The 24973-nt window shown below is 42.8% G+C and overlaps 1 protein-coding gene across 1 annotated transcript in view; it reads left to right on the top strand.

The window, feature by feature from the left end:
• Positions 1-2720: 2720 nt before the first annotated feature.
• Positions 2721-24973, top strand: part of MORC1 (MORC family CW-type zinc finger 1) — a 109439-nt gene continuing 87186 nt past the window's right edge. Inside the window, exons 1-7 of the mRNA XM_050962804.1 lie at positions 2721-2805; positions 7561-7614; positions 11854-11888; positions 14347-14415; positions 16820-16910; positions 18258-18366; positions 24703-24862. Coding sequence (XP_050818761.1) covers positions 2735-2805; positions 7561-7614; positions 11854-11888; positions 14347-14415; positions 16820-16910; positions 18258-18366; positions 24703-24862 — 589 coding nt within the window. The 5' untranslated portion in view covers positions 2721-2734. The remainder of the gene's footprint in view (positions 2806-7560; positions 7615-11853; positions 11889-14346; positions 14416-16819; positions 16911-18257; positions 18367-24702; positions 24863-24973) is intronic.

Genomic DNA, 24973 nt, shown 5'->3' with positions numbered 1-24973 from the left:
GTTTGATTTATTTTCACTTTTTTCAACAAACCCACATTTCCAACCATTGTTTAAGCATTCAGATAAATAGGGTCCAATATCAAATTGTACAAGAAGAGAATAAAATACAAATCCACATTGTGGGGCTCTCGGCATACTACAGCAACATTAGAGTTACCCACTCTTTTTTAAAATTTGTTTTGAGAGCTTGATCTTGCGACTTGTTGTGTGCCCTCCTGCACAGCTGAAGTTGGGTGTTGCTTTGACTCTGATTTAAAAGGGCATGTTGACACCAATCGGGGATTTGGTGCCAATTTTGCAGCACTTTGCAGAATCCTGCCCTGAACTTGGAGATACCTGTAGATTCCACTTGGAATCTTCAAATTCCACTTCAAATCCCTTGTCTACACCAGGGAAACCTGTTAACAAAATTCCCAACATTACTAACAACAGATTGACTGAAATGGTGTTAACTTTGAAAGCCTTAGCACTGGATGTATTGTTGGGTGCTGGCAGAATTTTTTTTGCATCTTGTCAATTAGACTTGCTCCAAGTTGGACTAGAAATAGAATTTCAAGTGAGACAAGTTCTTGACATTAAGTGCATTAGTAATCCTTGGGGTTTTATATGTATTATAGTAGCAATTTTGATCTTCAAAGCAATTTAAAAAACACTGAAGTCATTGGCAGCAGGAGTCTTGTGTTTTTTGCCAATAGCCCTCCACTCACTAAACCACAACTCAAAGTTCTTGCTGTATAACACCTTATGGAGTATATCACTCCATGCCTTGAGCTTCCTCTTCTGTGCCCACAGCATTTTTGACTTTTATGAATCCTCTCCAAATGAGGTGAAGGGGTGGGGGTGTAACCGTCAGCTGCCCTTCACGTGTGTCTGTTCACTTCTGATCACAAGATTGTAAGATCCCTGGGGCAGAAATCTTATATGCTGTGCTCTGTGCATGGCTAAGCACTGAGAGAGACTGGTGGTGGGCTGGAGAATGAATTCTGCCCTGCACTTATCCCTCAGCAGCGGCTCCTGTCCCATGGAGTTGGACCCAACTTCCCACTCTGGGCATTGCAAACTGGTGCATGGGGTCACAGCACCTTTCAGGTGTGGTGTGGCTGCCCTTCCATGGGCCAAATTTGAGTGAGTGGCATTGCAACATGGCATATGGCGTCACAGTGCCATATGACCCCATGTGCCATGTCACAATGAGCAGAGCGAGGAGCTGAGCCCATCCCCACAGGACAGGAGCTTCCACTGTGGGGTAAGTGTAGGGCAGGCTTGCTCTCCAGCCCCATGTGAACATTTGTGTAATATGTCTCCTTTTGTCAATGACATAATATACTTGAACAGCATTGCCAATTGCCATGATAAGTCCCCATGGTGCAAAAAAAATTGCTTAGCAGCTCCATAGCCTGTATTATCAGAGTTTGGTCAACTTGGTGATTTGTTTTCTGTTGGTCGCCATCATCACTTGGTACAAAGAAACCCCACTTCCATGCTGCTCTCTAGGTTTTATGCCTGACTCCACTGCTATTGAAGTCACTCACTTCGACAGGAGCATTCTCTTCATATTTGCGTAAACAGCAGAAGTATAATCGACAACAAACTTAAATGCATTGGATTACAATGTTTTGATATTTGGTAAAGCTTCACAGAATTGTTGGCACATTTTAATGAAAGACTTCCTCTCTCCTTGTTTCTTTATCTTATTTTTTGGAACACATGGTTAACATATGAACTACATAAGAATTCCGGGTCATACTGCAATATTGGTTTTATTCAAATTATAGTGGAGTCTGTTTTAAATGCCAAACTTTTGAATGTTGTTATAACGTGCCATTTGAAATAGAAATCCAAAAAATATAAAAGCTAAAAAGAAAAATTACTTTGATAGACGTGATAAACCTTAGGAAATCTACTGTTTCAGTTCATTGGCATTTTAAAAACATTAAAACCAAATGTTAAATAAAAGGAATGCAGAGTCCTTCTGCATGGATGAAAAGATAGGTCCTTTTATTCAAAAGGGCAATTCTGACTGTTCTACTGCAAACAATTCCCCCTTTTAAATATACTGTGACAGGATTTAAGGCTTAAACGTTCTAGATTAACTGCGAGTGGGGCTGAAAAGGGGGCTCTGTGAAAGCATTATGAGTGGTGCGGGACTGAGGGATGGACAAGAGGCTTTGTGTAGGAGACTGTTATGCATGGTTCCAGGGGCTCTGGTGCATGGTGCCAGGGGTGATCAATGCCCAAGGAGAGCTGATGGGTTCTGGGATGCAAGGAGACTAAGGGGAGAGGGATGTCTGGGGCTGCAGGAGGCAGGCTGGTGGGTGTCTGAGAGAGATGGGACATGCAGGATGCTGAGTGGTTCTGAGTGGCTCGGCGGATGCAAGGGCCTGAGGCAGTGGGTGCTGTGGGAGCTCTGTAGGTGCTCATAAGGGGCCTAGGTCATCCCCTGCCCCGTATTAGCTCCCCCTCTGTCCCTACGCGTGTGAGTGGAGTTCAGCTCTGCCCCCTCCCTTTAGTAGGGGATTTCCCCTTTCCTGTTGCATTGGCCAGGCTCTGGCTTGCAGGGGAGGGGTGACTTGGAGCACAACCTTCAGCTCCCTTCGCCTCCGCTCAGGCGTTGCGGTTCCGTTGCGCGCTGCCGCCGCCAGGGGCCGCCGCGAGCGCCTGGTCCCAGCCCCGTGCGGCCGCTAGGGGGCGGCGGCTGGCCCCACCCGCGGTGGCTCAGGCGGCGGCGGCGGCGATGGCCTCTGCCGGGCGCTACAGGGCTCTGCGCAGGGCGGAGCTGAGGCTGGACTATCTCCACGCCAACTCGTGAGTGGCTCTTCCGGGCGGGCGCGGAGCGTGTCCGGCTCCCGCTGTGCCTGGTGCCCCCCGCCAGTCACAGCAGCCTGGGGCACTGCGGGTGGGAAGCCCGCGGCGCTGGTGTGTTGGGGGGCAGCAGCAGTGGCAGAAGGCATGAGCCCCTGGGTAGCGCGGGGGGTGCATGCCCGGTGCTTACAGGTCAGGCAGCGGAAAAGGCTGTACCCTCTCGGTGTGTGCTCGGGCTGCTGAGTCATACACTCCGGGTTCCCCCAAGTAAATGGTCTGTTCTCTTTAGAAGGATAATTCTAAACCCACCCCACTCCCCCTCCGGCCACACTCTCCAGCTCACTTTGCAAGGGGAACTTTCCATCTGTTGTAAAACCAGTTCCTACTCAAGTGCTGGCAATTCCCTTTCAACAACATAGGGCAGTGGTCCCCAACCTTTTTGTGGCCAGTGGCACATTCATGTTTTCAGAAGGGTGTGGCGGGCGCCAACAATTTTTCAAGGCTTATTTTGTATTTGTACATTAAATAATATGAAAAACGTTATATTTAATATTACATAATATATGAATCCATAAGATAAAAAGGGTAATTTTACGTGTAAAAGATATTAATTAAATTATTCAGCAATTACTCTTTCACCTTACCGTGTGAATTTGCTCTTTTTTATCTACCTGTAAGAAAAATTAACGAGTTTTTACAAAATAAATATAATAAACAGTTTTCATCTTATTTGTTTTAAAAAAGTAAAACACTGTTGAACTGCTAGTCCAAATATATTTATTATTCTTATTTTAACATAGAATGAAGCCTGCAGCCCCGGAGTTCTCTGCCCCTGGCAGGGTCGGGGCCGTGGCTTCAAAGCCGGAGAAAAGTGTCGGCCCAGCGCCTGCCAGGGACAGAGAACGCTGGTGCCCGCAGCCTGCAGCCTCGGGGAAGCCGGAGAGAAGTCGCAGCCCCGCATCTGCCAGTGACAGAGAACACCGGCGCCTGCAGCCTGTGGGCCCTGGAGTTCTCTGTCCTCAGCAGGCGCTGGGCTGTGGCTTCTCTCCCCTGCTGGGCACTAGGCGGGCCATGTGCCTGCCGGGGACAGAGAACACTGGCGCTCGCAGCCCCAGAGAAACTGGAGAAAAGCTGCAGCCCCGCGCCTGCCAGGGACAGAGAACACCATCGCCTGCAGCCTGCACCCCCAGAGAAGCCGGAGAGAAGCCACAGCCCCGCGTCTGCCAGGGACAGAGAACGCCCGCAGCCTGCAGGCCTGGAGTACTCTGTCCCCAGCAAGTGCGGGATCCCGGCTTCTCTCCCATGCTGGGCACTAGGCGAGCCACGTGCCTGCCAGGGACAGAGAACACTGGCGCCCGCAGCCTCGGAGAAACTGGAGAAAAGCCGCAGCCCTGCGCCTGCCAGGGACAGAGAACACCGGCCCCTGCAGCCTGCGGGCCCTGGAGTTCTCTGTCCCTGGCAGGTGCAGGGCTGTGGCTTCTCTCCCCTGCTGGGCACTAGGTGGGTGCACATAAATGCCCCGGCGGGTGCTATGGCGCCCGTGGGCACCACCTTGGGGACCACTGACCAGGGGCGGCTCCAGGCCCAAGCACGCCAAGTGCGTGCTTGGGGCGGCATGCCTCGGGGGGCGCTCTGCCGGTCACCGGAAGGGCAGCAGGTGACTCCAGTGGACCTCCTGCAGGCGTGCCTCCGGAGGGTCCGCTGGTCCTGCGGCTTTGGTGGAGCATCCGCAGACACGCCTGCAGGAGGTTCCACCGGAGCCGTGGGACCAGCGGACCCTCCGCAGGCACGTCTGCAGGAGGTCTACCGAAGCCACGGGACCGGCGACTGGCAGAGCGCCCCCTGCGGCGTGCCGCCGTGCTTGGGGCGGCGAAATGGCCAGAGCCGCCCCTTCCCCTGACATAGGGAATGTCTTTTAAAATAAACCTCTGCTGTCTCCACTCAGTCTGTAACAATGACTGCTTCTAAAGCGCTTGCATCTGTAGCTCTCAAAGAGCTTTAAAAGGGTAGGTATGCCATTTCTCAGGTAGGAAAACTGAGGCACAGGGGTTAAAGCATATATTTTCCAAAACATTTGCTACTTCTGGGTACTTAATTTTCTGCCCCAGAGTACGGCTTTGTTCTTTTCCTGAAGCAGTGAGCATCAGCAACTGAAGGCAAGGGGAATTGCCAGCATCTAAGCACCCCAAAATAGCAAGCATTTAAGGTAATTTGGATTGAGTGACGTGTCCAAGGGACATACATCAATTTGGTAGCTAAATTAGGAACAGAACTATACCCCTCTGACTCCCACATCTGTGCTCAGTCCATTTGACTGTAGCTTCCTGAGTTCAATAAAAGTTGGTTTTGGGGAAGAAAAGTTAGCTGGTCTTCCTGCATGAAAAGTTGAAGAAATCTGGCAAATGTTAAGAAGCCTATGATGTGTTCCTATCTGATGTGCTTTCTTCTCCTGTGTATTTTGTCTCCTATGCTTGCACCACCACTGCAGCTCTAGTGGCAGGAGCAGCCATCGCAGCTGCCTGCAGGAGACTGGATCAGCACAGGTCACAAACTAGTGTACACTGGCTGCTGTTGTCTTAACTATTGTCTTCTAATCTTGCTGAGACTTAGGCAACAGTTTTACACACTGGCAGCTAATCTATTCTGATGCTCCCTTGAATGAGTTAGGTAACAGTGGCCTGTGGCAAAAAAAAAGGCTGTGGTTGTTGGAGTCCCAGGCTGCATCTGCACTAGAAAATGCTACACACATTTTTCCCACTTTTGTGCCAACAATGACATAAGCACTGTTGTACATAGTGCTTGGGTGGCTTAAAAAACTCTCTTTCTGAAAGGGCTTGGTCTCTGTCTAGTCTACCACTTATGTTGCTGCTTGCACTGGTGTGGCTGCACAATTGCTGGAGTATGTGTGCAAAGTAAAAGTAGTTTAGTTAGGACAAGAAGTAATGATTTTTATTACCACTTAAATAATCTTTTGGGTGGGAATTGAAGGATATTGTTCCTTACTTAAAAGAGCAGAGTTTAAACCCTCTCTCAAGGTCCTGTGTTGCTGTCCTATTTCATTTTTGTAGCTCAGAAATTTGATATGTACAAACAAACAATACTGGAATTGCAGATGTTCTTTTAATGTTAGAATAATGCTCTGCCAAAAATTCTTCATTGAGAGTATAGGATTTTGAGGACAAGCTTTAGTCTATAATGTGTCTCTTTATATCTCCCTATAATAAAACTTGAAAATACAGTGTTAAAATGAAAAATTTGACAAGTTCCATAACTAGAGCACCATTAGTATTCTTGCAGGCAGCAGTGGGCATTATCAGCTGTTGGTGTGACTTAAAGCACAGTTGTATTTAACACAGTTGAGCTAAATCCCTAATTCTGTGGAGAATGCCACCTGCATTTGAGTCAATCTGTCTCCCATCCTCCAGCTCCTGTACCTTAAATCACCTGCTGTTGCTGAATGCAGGATGAATTGATCCTTATTTGCAAGTTTTTATCCCCGGATGCACAATTGCCCAGATGCATTTTTGGGGCAGGAGAGGTGTCAGAAGCACCACAGATTGGCCACAGCTGGATGTAGGACCTAATGGGTCTAACGCTCCTGAGTTGGTACAAAGAATCCTCTGAATTTGATATCTGGCTGGTGGATCTTGATCACGTGATCAGGGTCTGGCTGATTGCTACATATGGGCTAAGGAAGGGTTTCTCCTGGGTCATATTGGTAAGGACCGTCCTCTGCAGCAAGGGAATAGATTGCTGTTGGGATCATATAGACATAACTCACCTAATCAGTTCCTTGGTATTGCAGAGCTCTTTGGCATTGGTAGCACCTCAGCCTCTCCTGTTCTCTGCTGGTGGCACACAACAGTTTAGATGCCTGAGGACAGAAGTGCTTAGTTTAACTAAAGTTATTGGGCTTAGTGTAGGGTGTCTGGTGTAATTTAATGGCCTGTGATGTACAGGAAGTAAGCCTAGTTCAGTGTTTTTACTCTTTATTCATTGGTGGGCCCCTAAAAACTTTTGAATGAAGATGTGGACTCCTTTGGAAATCTTAGACATCGTCTGTGCCCCCCAGGGGTCTGCAGACCATAGGTTGAAATTCACTGATGTCGATGATGTAGTGATCTGTTCTGACCTTGAACTATCTGAAAATCTGAAATTGAATCCTTCTTGGGGAGATATGGCCTGATTTTAAATCTCATTAGAATGGTAAATAGAGAGTAAACACACTGGGAATGGAGTTACACTGTTGTGAGATCAGAACTACGGTCAAGAATATTGATGTCTATATAGTTCTTAATAGGTCATAGCGTCACAGGGAGTTTGTATTGCTACTTGCCAGTGCCACAAAATGAAATTAGCTTTTTCTACCAACTTCAAAAAAAATCAATAGTGTACAATTTTTTTTGGCTTATATCGTAGCAGAAATCAAGCCCTTTTAACTGCTTCACCACTAGGGTAGTGAAAATGTTCTGATGTGTAACCGACATAATTAGAGAATGCAATATACATAACAGGTTAAAATGCAGAGTGACCAGCATATTCTGCCTGCAAACTCATTTTTTAGACATCTTTACCACTAACCTTCACAATAGTATGTGTGTATTTGAATCTTAAATTAAAAGCTGCTTTCATACAATTTCATGTGTTTCAGTGTCAGGAACTGGACATATTTCTGATGTAGATTCCATAATACACAGATATTTGATTTGGTATTACCAATTGCTTGTAGGTTTTAACCAACTTTTACCTTTATTTTAGCACCACTCACAACTTTCTCTTTGGAGCGATTGCTGAACTGATTGACAACGCCCGGTAAATATTATACTTGTAGGACCCAAGTTCTTTTATTTATGAGTTTAAATGTTTCGCAAGGCTGACTCTGCCAGTGAGAGGTGGGGAAATGTTTCCACAGGTGGAAGTGATAAAGTAATTTTCAGGATTGCTTGACACCTTGTCTGCACTACAAATATTTTGCTAGTTTGTCTATCTCAGCATAGCCTCCTCGTGTCAATGCTGTAACATAGACACGGCCTAAATTATATACAAGTGTACCATGGGACATGATCTCAGTGAAACAGTACTTGTCCTACTTCAGTTTTAATTGTTCTTCATTAATTGAAGTTGTGAAGCATTTTAAAGCACTGATTCTGAGAGGCCGGGCGCCCTCACTGGAATTGAGGTCACTGAGCATTCCGTAGGGCTGGTCCCTCAAATATCAGGCCTACAGTGTGTCTCACTAGCAAATCATGGTAACTTTAATGATTGAATGTAACCATAAAAGATCTGATTCTGCAAACTAAGTGTGATACTTACTATTCACGGTAGCAAATGCTGTGCTCCATGTTTGAAGGCTTGGGTGCAAAGACTGCATATAAGGTGACAAAAAGAAGTTCAGACTTAGGTGTCTTAAGGAGGATTTGGCTGTAGGCCTGTTGTATAGGCCTCACTGCATACATGTTCTCTCTCAAGTGGGTTAATGCTGGGGTAGTGTTACATATGCTGAGGCCAGGCCTATACTCTAAAGTTAAATTGACAGCTGTATTGTTCAAGGGGGTGAAAAACCCATGCCTTGAGTGATGTAGTTAACCGGCTTAACCCCTAGTGTAGACTGTGCTAGGCTTGATGGAAGAATTCGCCTGTTGAACTAGCTATAACCCCATGGGGCGGTGGATTAAGTAGACTGATGGGAGAACCTCTCCCATCACTGCAGTGAGTGTCTACACTGAAGCACGACAGCGGCATAGCTGCAGCATTTCAAGTGTAGACAAACCCAGTGTGGTTAATAGTAAATTGACGCATGAGAAGCCCCCTTTATTCTGTACCCATTCATCTGCTTTCTTTGTACCTGTTCCCCTTTTTCTTTACCTTACTTCGTGCTCTCCCTTATAATACAGAGTGTTTCCAGTATACCCTAACCCCTAGGACACATCTACTAGTTGATGTTGACTGGGCTCAGGTCTTGGAAACGGCTGTCCAACACACTCTGAGGAGACACTTGTGATTGGCTGTAGTTTGCTAGCTGCAGGGACCCCAAAGTATCAACTAACTAAAACATTTTTATTGTGCACACATACAGCTTCATTTTAAGAGTTTAGTTGTTTAAAATAGGTCTAATTTTTTCAAGTATGCAAAATGATTAGTCACACTGTGTGTGACTCACTAACTGGGAAAGTATTTCATAATGCAAAGCTGGTTTTTGTAGTTTGTGCCACAATGCTCAAACATGGAGAAATTGAATTTTTAAACTTTCCTTTAACTTAGTAACTTTGAGTATAGCTAAAAATAAAATAACTCCCAGGGTAATGGTAGGTCTTCAGTGTGTTACCGGTTTAACTACTACCAGTTTTCAATGCACAGTTTTCCTATTATCTCCAAGTTCAAGTGGCAAGAACTAGAATGTCAGACCCTGTTTCTGTTATGAAACATTTTAAAAATAGAAAAGATAGCTGCCTGGTTAGACTCATTAAGCGGAATCCAGTAAGAATAACTCTTCAAGTATCAAGAAAAATCTTGGCTGGCAGCAAAATCTTGACATGTTCTTTCAACCTGTGCAATAGAATTTTGCTAGTTAAAATGAAAGTTTGAGAGAGATATTTCTGATGAATGAATTTTGCCAGATAGTCATTAGATATAGGTACATGACAAGCAAGGAATGACTCATCACAAAATATGCTTGACATGACTAGTGTAGGTAAGTTTTAGTTCTTTATGCTTCTCCATGGCATTTTAATAAATGTTTCTAGTATTTTTAGTAATATGAAGCTTTAGGAACTCTCTATTAAATACTTCCTAGTAAATAGAGAGAGGTGACCATTTTATTTTGCATGTGAGTTAAAGGATTAACCAAGTTCCCCTGTACCTGTGGAAAAACTAATTTTCCATGGATATTTTGCATTACATCTAGTCTCTTGAAGATTATGTGTGGGACAGTTGCTAATAATAGTGAAGCAATTAAAGAGGGATTTCACCTGGATATTGGGAAGAGTCAGGGCCACTGGGGGGGGGCCAAGTGGGGCAATTTGCCCCACACCCTGGGCCCTGCAGGGGCCCTGCAAACTGCTCCAGATTTTCGGTGGCGGGCTCTTCACGACGGGAGGCGGAGGGGGAAAAGCCGCGATCGGCGGCACTTAAGTAGCTCTACCACTGCCGCTTCATTCTTTGGCTGCATTCGTCAGCAGGTCCTTCCCTCCAAGAGGGACCTGCTGCTGAATTGCCGCTGAAGACCAGGCCCTGCCCGAGGCTCCCTGAATACTCTGGGCAGCCCTGGGAAGAGTACAGAAAAGTTATTGGGCCAATATTTGTCTCTTTCCTTTGCTGCTGCAGACTTCTGATCCCTGTAAAGTTACTGGCATAATTCTCCTACATGACCCAGCAGTGAAATCTGAATCTTCTCTCTGCCATCAGTGAGATGCTGTGGAAAGATTTGTGACAAATTCAGCTATATCACTTCATTAAAGGATCAGATAAGAGGAGGTAACTTTGACAGGAAATGGATGTTTGATGCCAAACTATCACTCTCTCAAATCCTTTATTAACCATTTTGGTCTGAAATGTGGAATTTCTTCCAGATCAGTAGCTCTGAGGTGTTAATAGAAGTAGGTGAGTGACAAACTATCAATATTTAAGGCACTCGATCTTCGGATCATGCCTTCTTTTCTGTGCTAGACCTTATGTCACCAAGATTCCTATTACCTGGTGCTCTGAGTCTCTGACCTACCTTCACTGGAGTGTTTGGGTTTGAAACAAATCACAGATAGTAATATGAGAATCATGATTGTTGCATATAAGCATCAGGAACATTCAATTGCTTTTTTCTTCACTGTCCCTGACTTGTTTAAGCTTCCTGATCTTCCCCACGCCTTACTAGTACTCTTGGCTTCATTTCTTCTGAAAGAGCTTCCATTCTAAAACTTGTTAATTCTTAATCCTTTTATTGTCTCTGTTGGTATCAACCATAGCTGCTGATCTGACAGCTTTCTCCAATATGTATGTGATCTGAATGGCTTGGATAATGCATTGTGTCTCCTGGAGGGTTGTAGTAAACAAATATTGCATTAAGTCCTTGCTTCAGGCATTTTTCCTTTGAAAGGCAGCTGAATTCTATAAAGCTTGAGAAGGACACGTAAGAATCGTAAGAATCGTTGCTCTTGGCCATTTTCATCAGTTGTGGGCCCTTCGGCATCCCTGTAGCTTGCTACAAATGGATATAAATGGCTTTGAAGTTAAAATTACATCTCTTTGTGGAATGATTTTGTCTCAGTCCTGTTGATGACTTATTAGAGGTGAAATCCAAAACTTTTTGCCAAGGCTTGAGTTTGGGGATCTTTGTTTCTCTTGGAACAGTCAGTAGCATTGCAATCTTACATGGTAACCTAGAGGGGACACAGCTATCTCCTCTGCTTTAGGTGTTAGTGGTGCTATCTACTGTTGTAGGGGAAATCCAACAACCTGCTCCTGGAACTTTGCGGGTAAGTAAGGGCATAGTTCTGGATTCCTTATATTACTTCAGCTTCATTGGAGGCAAAAGATTTGGGTAGGCAAAGAATGCAGGATTGGGCTCTAAAGGAGAAAGTGACTTTTCTCCGCTTGGACTCTAACTTTTATTTACAGTTTCAAATGGATATAATTTACTTGACTGCAAATTAGTAATTTTAAGTCTACAGACACTGAGTGCCAGTAACATGATATCCTCTACAAAGTTACCACACTGTAGTATGAGATAAATATTTAAGTGTAATGGATTACTGTAACATTTCAGATACTTCAGCAGCAACTCTTAGTAGAGGGCTTGTTATTGTTGTCCAAATGACTCATTGTGTGGTGTTGGTATAACCAAAGGGTGCTATACACATATAGAAAAGGGACCACCTTTCCCTGTAAGGGCTTACAATCTAAAGACAAAACAGAAGAAAGGTAGGGGATGAGGAAACATACAAGCATATGAGCCTGGTGAAGAATTGGTACAGCTTTGTTAGTCATATGTATTCTCTTTTTTTTTTTTTTTTTTCTCTCTGTGGGCAGAGGAAGGTAATTTTGTACTCTTGTTTTCAGAGATGCAGGAGCCACCAGACTTGACATATTTACTGGTAAGTGCCGTAAAAATAGTTAAAGGGGGTGATGCCAGTTGTCAGCAAGAGGCTTATCAAGAAGGCATTGGTCTGCATCTGATTCCTCAGTTGCAGGTGTCTGCCTGCACGCTATCATGGTAGTTGAAAATTTGGCTTTGGAAATATCAGATGATGGGGTTTCCATTTCCCTTGGGAAATCATCCCACAAATAAATGGATCTTGTCTTTCAGGAGGCTTGTTTAACTATCTTTAACTATTTCTTTCAGTGGCTGGGGTACAGAATGTATAATGCTTCTGCATGCTTAAGAGTATTGTTGGCAGTATCAATGAACAAAGGAATGCAGAAGTATTTCAGCTTTCTTATAAAATCAGGTTTTAGTATTTTCAGCAGGTCTGTTCAGTGGAGATATATAAGTAACTAAAAAAAATTCACTGTTTCTCCTCTCTTTTTTTCTCATTTTTTATTCTGGTGAAACATCTGTTTTGCAAAGCTGAACTCTCACTGACATTTGTATTGTTTGGCCAGCTAATCCTACTGAAAGCTGGAGTAGAGCTGGCCTAATCCCTTTGCCCCACTGAGTTTTAGACTAGCCAGATTCCCACCATATAGCTTCCCTTATGAGATGCTGAGATGTCTCATGCTGGTTTCTACCCCTTGTTTCTACCTGTTTTTCAAGTTGCATCATTCACTTCACATGCTTCTGAGACCTCCAGCTGAGATATTGAACAGACATCAAGACTTGCACAGCTCTCTTTCTTTAGCTAAGTCAGGTTGGAAAGCGGTGTCCTGACAAGTTGCTTTTTTGCAGAACTTAAAACACACACACAAAATGTCTTAATACTTACAAACCACTGGGTTTAGATTACAGAAAATTAGAAGTATAGTAAAACAATGGTTTGTCATTTTATTGTTTCTCTTCTTCGCTGAAAAATGACTTGTGTGAGCTTTGGGTATCAGTTACAGGGATCAAAGGGCAATCCAGACCAGTGAGGGGCTGTGTCACCACTTGTCCTGCAACCCTGTGCCTTACAATGCTTTGCTAATATAGCTCCTAGCTGAGATGCTCACAAGCAGCCTACAAGTGTGCAGGTCACACCCTGAGTGTCCATGTGGTAGACAGCCCTGATTCAGCAGCTTTGACCTCAGCAATACCTCATTCTGGCTTCCATCAGCCTTGGTCACAGCCAGCGAGGTGACCCCAGCATACTCCCAGTCCTGAGTTTTCCTGAGACCATGTACTCTATAATGTCCACACCTTTTCTGGATAGTTCAGAGAAATAAGGTTTGTTCGTTCCTCTAAAGACACAACAGCACACAACAGTTTATAAACTGAACTGAGGTAATTATACCCTTTCCTTTAAACATAGGACTGAGTTAACAGTAGGGCATGAGTTAAGTGATGTCAAGTGAAAGGAATAAAGTTAGAGGGTTACGAGCAAATAAAAGTGAAAACATGCATCTAAACATCCAAATCTTAACCTAGCAAGGTACAACCTTTGTTGAAGATAGCTTCTCACCTATATTCAGTTTCCAGAGACTTCTAACTCCCCCTGAATCTTTCTCAGCTAGTAAGCACTCTGTTCCCTTGTCTGTGTAGTGATGGATGCCAAAGATGGCTTCTGTCCTTGCTTAAGCTGAGTTATTGTTTCAAGAGGCAGGAGGACCTCACACTATTTTTTCTTTCCTGTGGCCTTCATTTCCTGTATGGAAGTGGGGCATCCAGTATTTTGATCCCATCATACTTAATTTACATAGGATACAGGTAATAGCTGCCTTCTTTCCTGTTTGGCCACAGACTTTAAATAATAATTTTAAGAAGTATCCATATTTCCCTATTTCACCATGATGTTACTAGTGTGTCATTAGCTTTCAGAGAAGACCTCACTCTATATGTTTTTATACCACAGTAATATTATATACAGTCAGTTGATTCAATCACTTCTCACTTGAGATTCAGACCCCTATGGCTTTATATACCAGTAAACATTTGAAATGATTTCTTCTGAGGGTTACCCCTCAATGTAAAGTTTATTCAGGTTGTGAGGAAGGCAACATGGAGTCTGGCAGCAAAGGAAGCACCATGCTTTTTCTTCCCCCACTTGTTATCTTAATAAATTTGTCTACCTAAAACATAAAAATGGACCTTCATCGTCTTTGCGTGACAATCAGACTAGTCAGATAATCAAATATATATTCCTTTTTCTGGGGCACACCTGTTTACCGACACCTCCTGACATGCCATAATTCCGGCATACATCCATAACTCTTAATACACGCTGCATACATACAGCACATAGGAATATTAATGATCAGTCAGTTATTAGTTTTCATATGATACCTCACAAGACATATTTTGTACAAAGATTATTACAATCGTGTGTGGGATGTGAATAGAGGGCTTGTTAGATCACAATCTCCCTAACCAGCAAATTTGGTTCCACAGGTATTTCAAACAAGTATTTCTCTTTTTTTCAGTGGATAATGACAAGCTCCAAGGGGGATTTATGTTGTGCTTTTTGGATGATGGATGCGGCATGACCCCTAGTAAGTTAATTATAAAGATGCTTAACTGGTTGTTCAAGGGAATATTCTGCAAATAAATAAAAATACCAAGTATATAGAGACATTAGTTAAAATGATATATATGTGTGTATATATATATATATATATGCATACAAATTTACTTACTGTTTTTAGTATTTTTGCTAGCAGACTAAATTAGTCCTGAAGTTTTTTTGAGCTGTGCATAAAATGACTATATTGTCTTGGAAAAATGAAATGTAAAATATATGGATTATTACAGAAATATAATTGCCCTGCTTTTAAAGCATAGCACCAACCACATATCAGAAAATGGTCAGAGTTCCAGACACAGTATTACCAGTTAATTCACTGATTTCAAACAAACAACCAAACACAACCAAACGGTGAAACATTCATTTGTTGTTAGGATCTCTCCCATAAAAATATGGAGTTTAGCATTGCTGTCCTAGCCAAATTTAAAATCCTGCTATAATTACTTTTTGGCTCCCGAACTTCCTTTCTAGCTTGCATTAGATGTGGTATTTTTCCCACTGTGCCTATGTTTTGTCAAACTGCTGTATTTCAGTGTTCGATGATGCATTCCTTGCTTACTACAGGAGTTCCTACACTGTTTCTTTTATTAAAACAAAGCAAAAAAACCCCCTCTGGAATAGTTCAGAATAAAGACTACAGTGAAAATGTAACATCAGACTAATTTCCACATATCACCGTATTTTCAGCCAATAAATAGTGTACTTTCCTGTTTCCTAGGATGGTCACTTAACAATGCCAATTTCAGGGAGTCTGCGAGCCCCAGCCTGCTCCACTCCAGCTGGGCTGAGGCCCAGAGCAGAGCCTGGCAAGTCCCTGGAGTTTTTATAGCATGTTGGTCTCAGAAAGGAAAAGGTTGAGAACCCCTGACTTAAAGCACACTTCAGTGTACATCATAGGCAGCAATCAAAATAAAAATAGTACTTGTTGCTCTGAATTTGTACGTGACATTGATCTCTCGGTGCAATCAGCTGTCAAGTGTGAATATCACAGTTGGAGGAACAGAAATGATACAGGAAGCAGCAGAGATGAATGTGTACTTGATTTATTTTACCTAACCATAAGTCTTTATCTCAGGGTGCCATTTTGCTTATAAGAAGAGGATCAGTAGATGTTCACCTCCGTATACAATGGATTTTTTGTATGTGGTCCCAAATAGACAATTCCCCTAAAACTCTAACAAAGGATCTTTGTGCTGGGACTTGCATTGGTTTAAGGAGTGCTGGGTGTAATTCTGTACATTTTGCTATCATATTTTTGCAAAAGTCATGGGGGTATTGTAATGCTATAGTACTAAGCAACGTTGTGCTATTAGCAGCTCAAGACTTTTCAGATAAAATAACATTGTACTAGTTTGCCATTGGTGGAATCCTTAGTAGTTTAAAACCTGATTTCGAGTGTGTTGCTCCTGCTTCTTTTTTAAGAGTGAATTTATTTTCCTTTAAGTATCCAAACAGCTTTCTATTGACCAGGCTGTTTTAGTTCATCGATATTATGGCAGTTTCATGCTGCTCCCAAGTAGATAATGGAGCGTCTTGATCTTCAGGTTAGGTTGATACATGCTGTAAATAAACTGTTCCCAGAATGACTATGTCAGATGTTCTTGGAAGTCATCCTTGCTAGTTAATTCTTTGAATGGCATTTGTCATGCGAACTTTCACTGCAAATGGAGAGAGCTACTCAGTGCCTACTGCAGCTATCAACTGCTGGATTTCCTTCTTATGTGGAAAAAAACCTATGCAGAAAGCATCTGCAACAGGGGAGGTACTATTTTTTGGCACAGGAATGTGCATCACAACCTACCTTCTATTTCGAACTTGGCCAGAGATCTTATATCATGTTGGGCAAGTCACGTAACTTCTGGTGCTTGTTTCCTTATTAAAATGAGCACAGTGCTTACCTCATGTGCTGAGGATCAGCTCATTCTTGGTTTTTAAAATGCATAGTTCTTTCAGTGAAATGAGATATAAATACAAAATAATATCTAATGTGTGTTATGATTTAATTGTGGTGTGTACTGTCATTCCTGAGTTAAGAAGGGAAGGAGTATTAAGATTTGCTATACTTGATCAGACCATTGGTCCATTGAATCTGGTATCCTACTTTTCTCAGCAGTGATAACCAATTACAGTATTTGTTTGGCTACCTCTGTACTGAGTCAGACAAGCATGGAAACAACTTGTGTCTGATTTATATCTTGCTCCATGGCTAATAACACACATCGTAAGATCTCAGCAAATCCTGTGCTGTAGCACTAACCAAGTGAATACTCATTTTAAAATCTATGCAGGTTTTTAAAGTTTTCAAGTCCTGAAGTTTTCTAATGAGTGTCCTATTTGCATGTTTTAACAATAACAATAAAATTCTATTGCAGAGGAAGCTACTGATCTGATTTATTTTGGAAGGTCTTCTAAGCGGACATCTCTCTCAAGAATGATTGGACGCTATGGCAATGGACTTAAATCGTAAGGGTGTTTTCTAAATCCTAGTGTCTTGATTGTCTCTGCCTCAGTATTTTTTTTTTAACTATGATCCTTAACACAAAAAGTAAATGGAATATAATCCTAGAAGAATCAGTGTTCTATCTGGTCATCTAACAACCTCAATATTTAACTCATTATTGTTCCTAATAGCGCATTCTGAAGCTCCTGATGGTTCTAGTTGTCCAGTTATTTCTAATGTATATTTCAAAAGTGAATATATTCACCATATTGCCCTCTGCTTTCTCTTTTTCTGTAAAGAGAGGGAGAGTTTTGGGGGGAATTCCAGCCATTTTTAGGCCAGATTCTTGCTAGAGCAAGGAGGCAAAAATGGTACCTCCTGGTGCTAGGCTGGCCCTGTGTGTCCTAGGGAGGAGTCCGTCTCCTGACAGATGATAGACTGCCTCTTCTTAGTGGTTCCACTGGGCAAAGACAGCAGTATTTGCTGCTGAAGGATCTCCACCAAAAGAAACTACTTGGGGGATATTCTGGCACTGAAGCCCAGTTTTGGGCCACGTCCAGACTAGGAATTAGAATCGATTTTAGATACGCAACTTCAGCTACGTGAATAACGTAGCTGAAGTCGAATTTCTAAAATCGAGGTACTCACCAGTCTGGACGGCGCTGCATCGATGTCCGCGGCTCTCCGTGTCGATTCCGGAACTCCATTCGGATTGATGGAGTTCCGGAATCGATGTAAGCGCGCTCGGGGATCGATACACCGCGTCCAGACTAGACGCGATATATCGATCCCCGAGCAATCGATTTTAACCCGCCGATGCCGCGGGTTAGTCTGGACGAGGGCTTGGTGTAGCTGGCTGACAGAAAGACCTGAGCAGAGAGCAGCTGGTAAAGACCTGCCACCACATCTAGAATTGCTTAAACTTTGGTATGTATTTGTTTCCCTGTACAGCTGCTTTAATGCAACATTAAGCAGCGCTGTGCGGCTTTTAAAAGATGTTGATCACTGATCCATGGCTTGTAATAGTTGCGTGACTCTATGTATGTGTTTTGCAACCGGTAGCGTAAACCCACAACTTTTCTGATAGTTTTGTGCACACTGTCAACATGATTTGTGGTTATCTCATTTTGGCTGAGGAGGGTTAGATGAGGAAAGGAGTCCCTTAAGGTTTAGGCACTCTCTCTTCCCAAGAGCTACTTTTTCCTTGTTCCAAACTCCCATTGCCAGGAGTAGAAATGTAATTTGAACATGCTAGAACAGGGCCATCAGGCCAATTGATGATATGTTCTGTCTGTGTTACTTGAAGTAAATTAACATCCTGACAAAAAGCTATCTGAGAGTAATTGGCATTTTCTGTATCTTTACTATAGTGGATCTATGCGAATAGGGAAAGACTTCATATTATTCACAAAGAAAGAAGATACAATGACATGTGTTCTCTTCTCTCAAACATTCTGTGAGACAGAAGGCCTTAATGAGGTATCCTTTCTATTTTTATTTATTTTTTTGCTTTGTTTGTAAATAGTTTCAAATAGACCCTAGGCAAGACTTTGAAAGTGCTTAGGTCTCATTGAAATTCAATGGAATTTAGCCTCCTAAAGTGGATGGTATTTTCTAAAGTGTCTTCTGCAATTGCTCTGTTATATATATGTTATATATTGTGCTGTAAAGTATTGCTTGTTAAAAATAAATGAAACTTCTCATTTTTCATTAGAAATATTGTTTATGAAATACAGAGATGACTGTTAATGTAGGGAAAAAGTTGTCCAAATCTGCTTTGTTTTGGGTTTTTTATGTTGTGTTTTTTTTTTTTTTTGTAGAAAAGGTGAAGCAGAGCTTTATCACACAGTATGCTCTGCTGACATTGGAAGGATAAGCGTAGATCAAAACTGGTACTGTACTTCAATCTGTTGGCTTCCCCTTAATTACAGTCAACAAACTATATTCTTTGGACCCTTCCTGTGAGCTCTTATGTCAGATGGTGACTTGGTAGGGCCTATGAGAATCTTCTTTCTTTCTTTAGCAACTCCTTTCTATCTCTCAGAGTGGACTAGATGGGATTTGGAAGCAGCCACGTGTAGCCTTCCTTCCTGGAACTTTGATTGACTGACTGCTTGTACAGCAAAGCAACTTTAAAGGAAAAACTACTAATTAGGGTGACTAAGAAGGAGGTATGATGTTACAGCCCAAAGGTTCGTGGGGCGAAGAACAAGGTGAAGCTCAGGAACATGAAGAGCAAGGGATAGGACTGAAAATGAAAATAAAAAAAAGGAGGGCTCAGTCAAAGAAAGGAACAAGAGATGGAAAATGCAGCAAGAGCTATCTATGTGGTATCGTAATAGGACATCTACTTGTAGAACAGCATCTGGATACTGTAAAGGCTACAGCTATGCTCCAGGCTATGGATGTGATTCCCCTGTTCACTTACACGTGTGTGCTAGCTTCACAAATATAAATGGCAGTGTAGCCACAATAGCATGGGTAGCGGCAGCAGAGGCACGGCTGAGTCATGCTGAGTACAAACCTGCTCGAATGGGTGAGTATGTACTCATCACAGCTCAGCTGTGGCTCTGGTGTGGCTAGCTGTGCTACCGCCGCTACACTGCTATTTATACTCATGCTATCTCTCATCAAGTTAGCACAAGTAATTGTACGCGAACAGGGGAATCACACCACTGGCTTGTAGTGTAGGCGAAGTCTAATGCCATGTCAACGCCAGGGGCATCTAGTGATGTACATATACTCAGGGCTGGTCTTACCATGAGGTGAACTGAGGCAGCTTCCTCAGGTGCCAGAGTGTGTGGGGGTGCCACTAGGACCCAGAGTGTAGAAAATTGTTTCTGCTGCTAGTGCATATGTATTCTCTCTGCTCTAGATGCACAGAGATGGTGGAGTGCTATGCTGGAGGAAGGAGGGTACAAGAGACATAGCAGGCAGGCAGGAGAAAAGGTGAGAGAGAATAACAGAAAGCAGCAGGAGCTGCAGGGAGAGAGAGGATGAGAAGCTTCTTATGTATCTCTCTGGAACCCCCAGGAGCCTGGACTGATGAACACCAGCTTCTCAGGGAGCTTCCTGTTTCCTGCTGCTTCTATGAACTCACTTGAGGATAAAAGGCAGTCAGCTGAAGTGATAGGAGCCAGTTAGGCCCTTAAGACACTGCTATCTTCCCTCACTCAGGCCCTGCTACCAGCCTGCTCATTTGTCCCCTTCAGCTGAATGTTGAGAGCCATTATAGCTGGCACAGAACAGCAGTCATGAGTGAAAGAAGAAAACGCCCTCTGGGGCAGCATTCAGAAAAAGAAAGAAAGCAAAGGAAACTTTTCTGTCTAAGCAAGAAGGAGCTCTCCTGAGGTACATAGACACAAATGTTCATGGTGAGCCTTCTGGCCCCAGTGAGGATGTGAGTGGTGAGGAGATGCCTGATCTTCCAGTTAGTCAGAGTGCAGGTGACCTGGCAGCTACTGCAGCATCCATATCTCCATCTCAAATGGATGTAACCATGCACATTCCTGAAGAAAAGTGTAAATCAGAGAAGAGTGTGGTGGAGGCACAAAAAAACAGCTGCTGCTGAGTTTAATTCAGTAAGTTTAGATGATCCAGGACTGTGGACCCACTTGAGCAGTAGCCTGAGGGACTTCCTTGTACTGCATGGGCCACAGCAAGTGAAAAACTTCATGTTTCTCAAAGACAATGAAAACAGAAGTTTCCATCCAACACATTACTGGCGTGAAATCCCCAGTGGTGACAAAGTGGAGAGGCCATGGCTTATGTACTCAAAAACCCAGAATGCTGCATACTTTGTTTGGTGCAAACCCTTTCGGTCTAATGTTCCAGCCACATTGGGTTCTACAGGAACAATGGACTGGAAAAATCTGGCTAGAAATCTGGCATGCCATAAGAAGGCAGCAAATCACCAGAGAGCATTCCATAGGTGGAAAGAGCTGGAGATGAGAGTAAGGTTAAAGGCCACCATAGATGTTCAGCATCAAGAGAAGATTGTGTCAAAGTCTCTTTACTGGCAAGATGTTCTGAAAAGGCTCATTGCCATTGTGAGAATGCTTGCTACCCAAAACCTAGCACTGTGTGGCACTTCAGATCAGCTGTATGTGCCAAACAATGGAAACTTCCTTAAAATTGTGGAGCTGATGGCTGAGCTTGGTGCTGTGCTCCAGGAACATCTAAGACGAGTCACCACCCAAGAAATGTACACACACCACTACCTTGGAAAAACAATTCAAAATGAGATCATACAGTTACTGGCAACAAAAGTTAAACAGAAGATTGTGGCAGATCTGAAGTCAACAAGATAAGACTATATTATTCTGGACTGCACACCTGACATCAGCCATATGGAGCTGTATGAGGGTGCTAGCTAGGAGATTCAAGCCAGGCCCCTGTTAGCCCAGCTCTCCTTAAAAGGGGGATTAGTTAGGACTTTCCCTAATCACCTGAGGGGATGCTCCTGCGGGCCTAAGTGGCCAGCCTGCTATATAAAGCTGGCTGGGAGGAAGCAGAGGGGAGAGACAGGAAAGGGAGGAGCAAGGAGTTCTAGATCCCTGCTGGCAGGAGAAGCTAGCAGTCTCTCAGGGTGTTGGTCTGAAAGATATATAAATAGTAGGTGGTGGGGATAGGCATGAACAATAAAAGAGCACTGGAGCATGTACTTTGGAGCGGTCTCCGATTGAGTTTGTGGAGGGGCTGGGAAAAGGCACCGCTACAGGAATAAATGACTCTAATGGAGTGTTTTGTAACAACAGAACCTAGTGAAAATGTCCCTTCAATGGTGACTGTCAGAGAGTATTTTCTAGAATACTACAGGAGCTGGTATGACAAATGTGCTTCTTAAAAAGCTGGAAGGTACGTGAATTGCGATAGTTGACATGAAAGGCCAGGGCTACGATAATGGTGCCAACATGAGGGGAAAGAACAGAGGAGTGCAGCCATAGATCCGAGAGTTAAACCCTCGAGCTTTTTTTGTCCTGTGCAGTTCTCATTCATTGAACTTGGTGGTCAGTGATGCAGCATCAGCTTCTACTGAGGCTGCTGAATTTTTTAATGAAATTCAAAGCATCTATGTATTTTTCTCTGCATCAACCTCATGGATGGCAAATTTTGATGGCAGCATCTGGGAACATCCTCTCTGACACTGAAACCACTGAGTGCCACACAATGGGAAAGTCGAGTGGAGGTGATAAAGCCTATGAAACACCAAATTGGGAAGAAAATGATGCCATAGTTGTCATTATGGAGGATAATGCTATGACAGGAACTGTTGGTGGGAGAACAGTGGCAGAGGGAAATGGAATCACCACAAGCATACATAACTTCAGATTTCTGTGTGGCTTAGTGTTGTGGCATGACATACTGAAATAAATATTGTAAGCAAGAGACTTCAAGCTTGATATAACTGGAGCTATGGAACAACTAGAGAAAGCAAAGTCATACCTACAGTCTTATCGGTTAGATGAGGGATTTCAAAATGTTCTGAAGAGTGCACAGAAGTTGGCAGAGGAACTTCACACTGAAGCTATTTTCCCACCCATTCAAGAATACAAGAGTCACCGAAGAAGAAGACTTTTTGATTACGAGGCATGGGATAATCCCATGAGAGATCCCAAACAACAATTCAAAATTGAATTCTGTAACCAGGTGCTGGATTGTGCAATACAGTCAGTTGAAGAACGTTTCATGCAGCTCAAGGAACACGGCAGTATATTTGAGATGTTCTATGATATTCCAAAACTCCTCACTATACTTGAAGACCTTCACCAACAATACAGGGCACTAAAGATAGTGTTGACGCATGATGACATGTGCAATATTGATGTGAATGATTTAGGTGATGAACTGAAAGTCCTTTCAAGATACATTTCAGCAGGATCAACCTGAAAGGCTGTTCTGGAATATATGTGCTCGAATAAGATGACCACCCTCTTTCCACATGCTTTTGTTGCTCTATGCATACTTCTAACACTTCCTGTAACAGTTGCCAGTGGAGAACGCAGCTTCTCCAAGCTGAAGTTAATAACACATCTACGCTCCACAATGACACAGGAGAGGTTGGTCAGCCCTGCAACCATCCCAATAGAGCATGAGCTGGCCCAGAGTGTGGACCTTCAGGAAGCAGTTCAAATCTTTGCAACCAAGAAGGCACGGAAAGCACCACTTTGATTATTCAAACAGATGATAATGCCAGTGTTTGCTATGCAGATAAGTAAAGTTACATTTGCTGTTCAGGCATTTGAAAGTTAAGTGTGTGTTTACAATTTTTGAACAAGGCATTTTAAGTTGTTTGTTCTCCTTTATTAGGGTAGGTAGCAGAGCAGTACCATGAGAGGAGTAGAACAGGAAGAAGGCAGAATTGAGACCTTTCAAAGTTTTGGCCCAAGCAAGGGGCATGGGGGCGTCATTTGAACTCCCTGCCTCAGATGCCAAAATGTTGTGGGCCGGCCCTGGATATACTATACCAGCAAAACACCACTCTTGTGGACAAAATAGTGTTTTCTACCAGTACAGTGAAACCACCACCATCCCATGAGAGAAACACTTGACTGTAGGTCAGGACTGACAAATTACCCTTCTTGCCCTTAAGTTGGGCTTAACCCTGGAGTTTATGAGAATGGGGAAGTAATAAATGGGCCCCTCTCTCTTCTTCTTTTTTTTTTTTTTTTTTTTTTTTTTTTGCGAGGAGAGGAAAAGGGAAAAAACATGTTTATACTTTCTTAGAGCTCTGTTCTCTTGCACCCGAGGGAATTTTTATGTCCCTAGCTAGCTGAGAATAGTTCCCTTTGTGTTTAAAATGAAACATTCCATTGGAAATGTTTGAAGTTCAGAAATCTGCAAAAGGAGACATTTTGGTATCCCCGTGGATCTGGCACAACTATCATGTAAACCCTCAACAGTCCCACCCTATATTGACACACACTCTGTACTGTATGTGAAGATGAAGAGCTATTGTAAATATGACCGTGGGTAGCCGTGATAGGTGGCTCTATATGTGTAATGTTGCCTTATTAGTATTTGTAATAGCAACTAGCTGCTGAGGTGATCAACACTAAACAAAATGTGAGGTAAAAGATGTGTGAATGTTTGCGATTATGGTGTATGCTAATTTTTGTGCTTCAAGTACAGTATAGTTTCTCGTAATAGAAATGGGCTCTTCTTGACTAGAGGAAAATAATTGGATTTTCCAATAACTTTGTTTAGTCCATGCTTTTTTAGCCTTGTAAAGCAACTTCATTGTTACATGTATTTTAGATCCCTGTGAGGTGGGGTATTATATTAGCTGCATCTGATGCACAGAGACTTTGTTTATTGCCCAAGGTCACGCATGAAATCTGTGGTAGAGAAGAGAATTGAACCCAGTTTTCCAGAATCCCAGGCTAGTACTTTAAAATAGCTGTACTATCCTTCCCTTCTAGGTTCCAAGACTGGTTTCCATAGCTAGACATTGATGTTTGCCTCTAAAATAATCCCTATTGCCAGGGCCTGAGAGTTTATTCTGCAGAAATTGTTGGCATGTGATACATTATGGGATTGTGTAAATCCCAGGTTGGGAAATAAAGAATCAAACCTAATTTTTATCAGATTTCCTCTGTGGTTTTGGTTTTTTGTAGCAAAGATTGATTTAATTTAGTTGCTTTCTGTATCTTAGCTGTGTAAACCTGTTTATCTTAAAAATAATTTTAGCATTATAATTTTTCCACAAAATAATTAAAAATAAAAGGACAGCAACAATCAAAAATTTCACCTTGATCTTTGATTATTTAATATGTAATTGTCTCTGAAATATATTTTTCATAATGTTTTTTGCAGATGATAGTCCCAATAACCTCATGGTCAACAAGTACTAGAAAACCAGTCATAGATGATCTTGAGAAATTCACTGTACAGATGTCTATCATCTTTAAATACTCCCCTTTCATGAGTGAAACTGAATTGCTGCAGCAATTTGACACGATCTATGGGAGAAGTGGTAAGCTTTGCCGAACAATGCAATTTTCATGTAAACAATTATTTAAAATACAGAAATACTGATGTATCATTAGAGAAGCAATGTGCTTTTAACTCTTATGTAGAAGGTCAA

This window comes from Gopherus flavomarginatus, chromosome 1 (genome assembly GCF_025201925.1).
Source record: "Gopherus flavomarginatus isolate rGopFla2 chromosome 1, rGopFla2.mat.asm, whole genome shotgun sequence".
NCBI classification, from domain to species: domain Eukaryota; kingdom Metazoa; phylum Chordata; order Testudines; family Testudinidae; genus Gopherus; species Gopherus flavomarginatus.
This window is presented reverse-complemented; position numbering and strand designations above follow the sequence as displayed.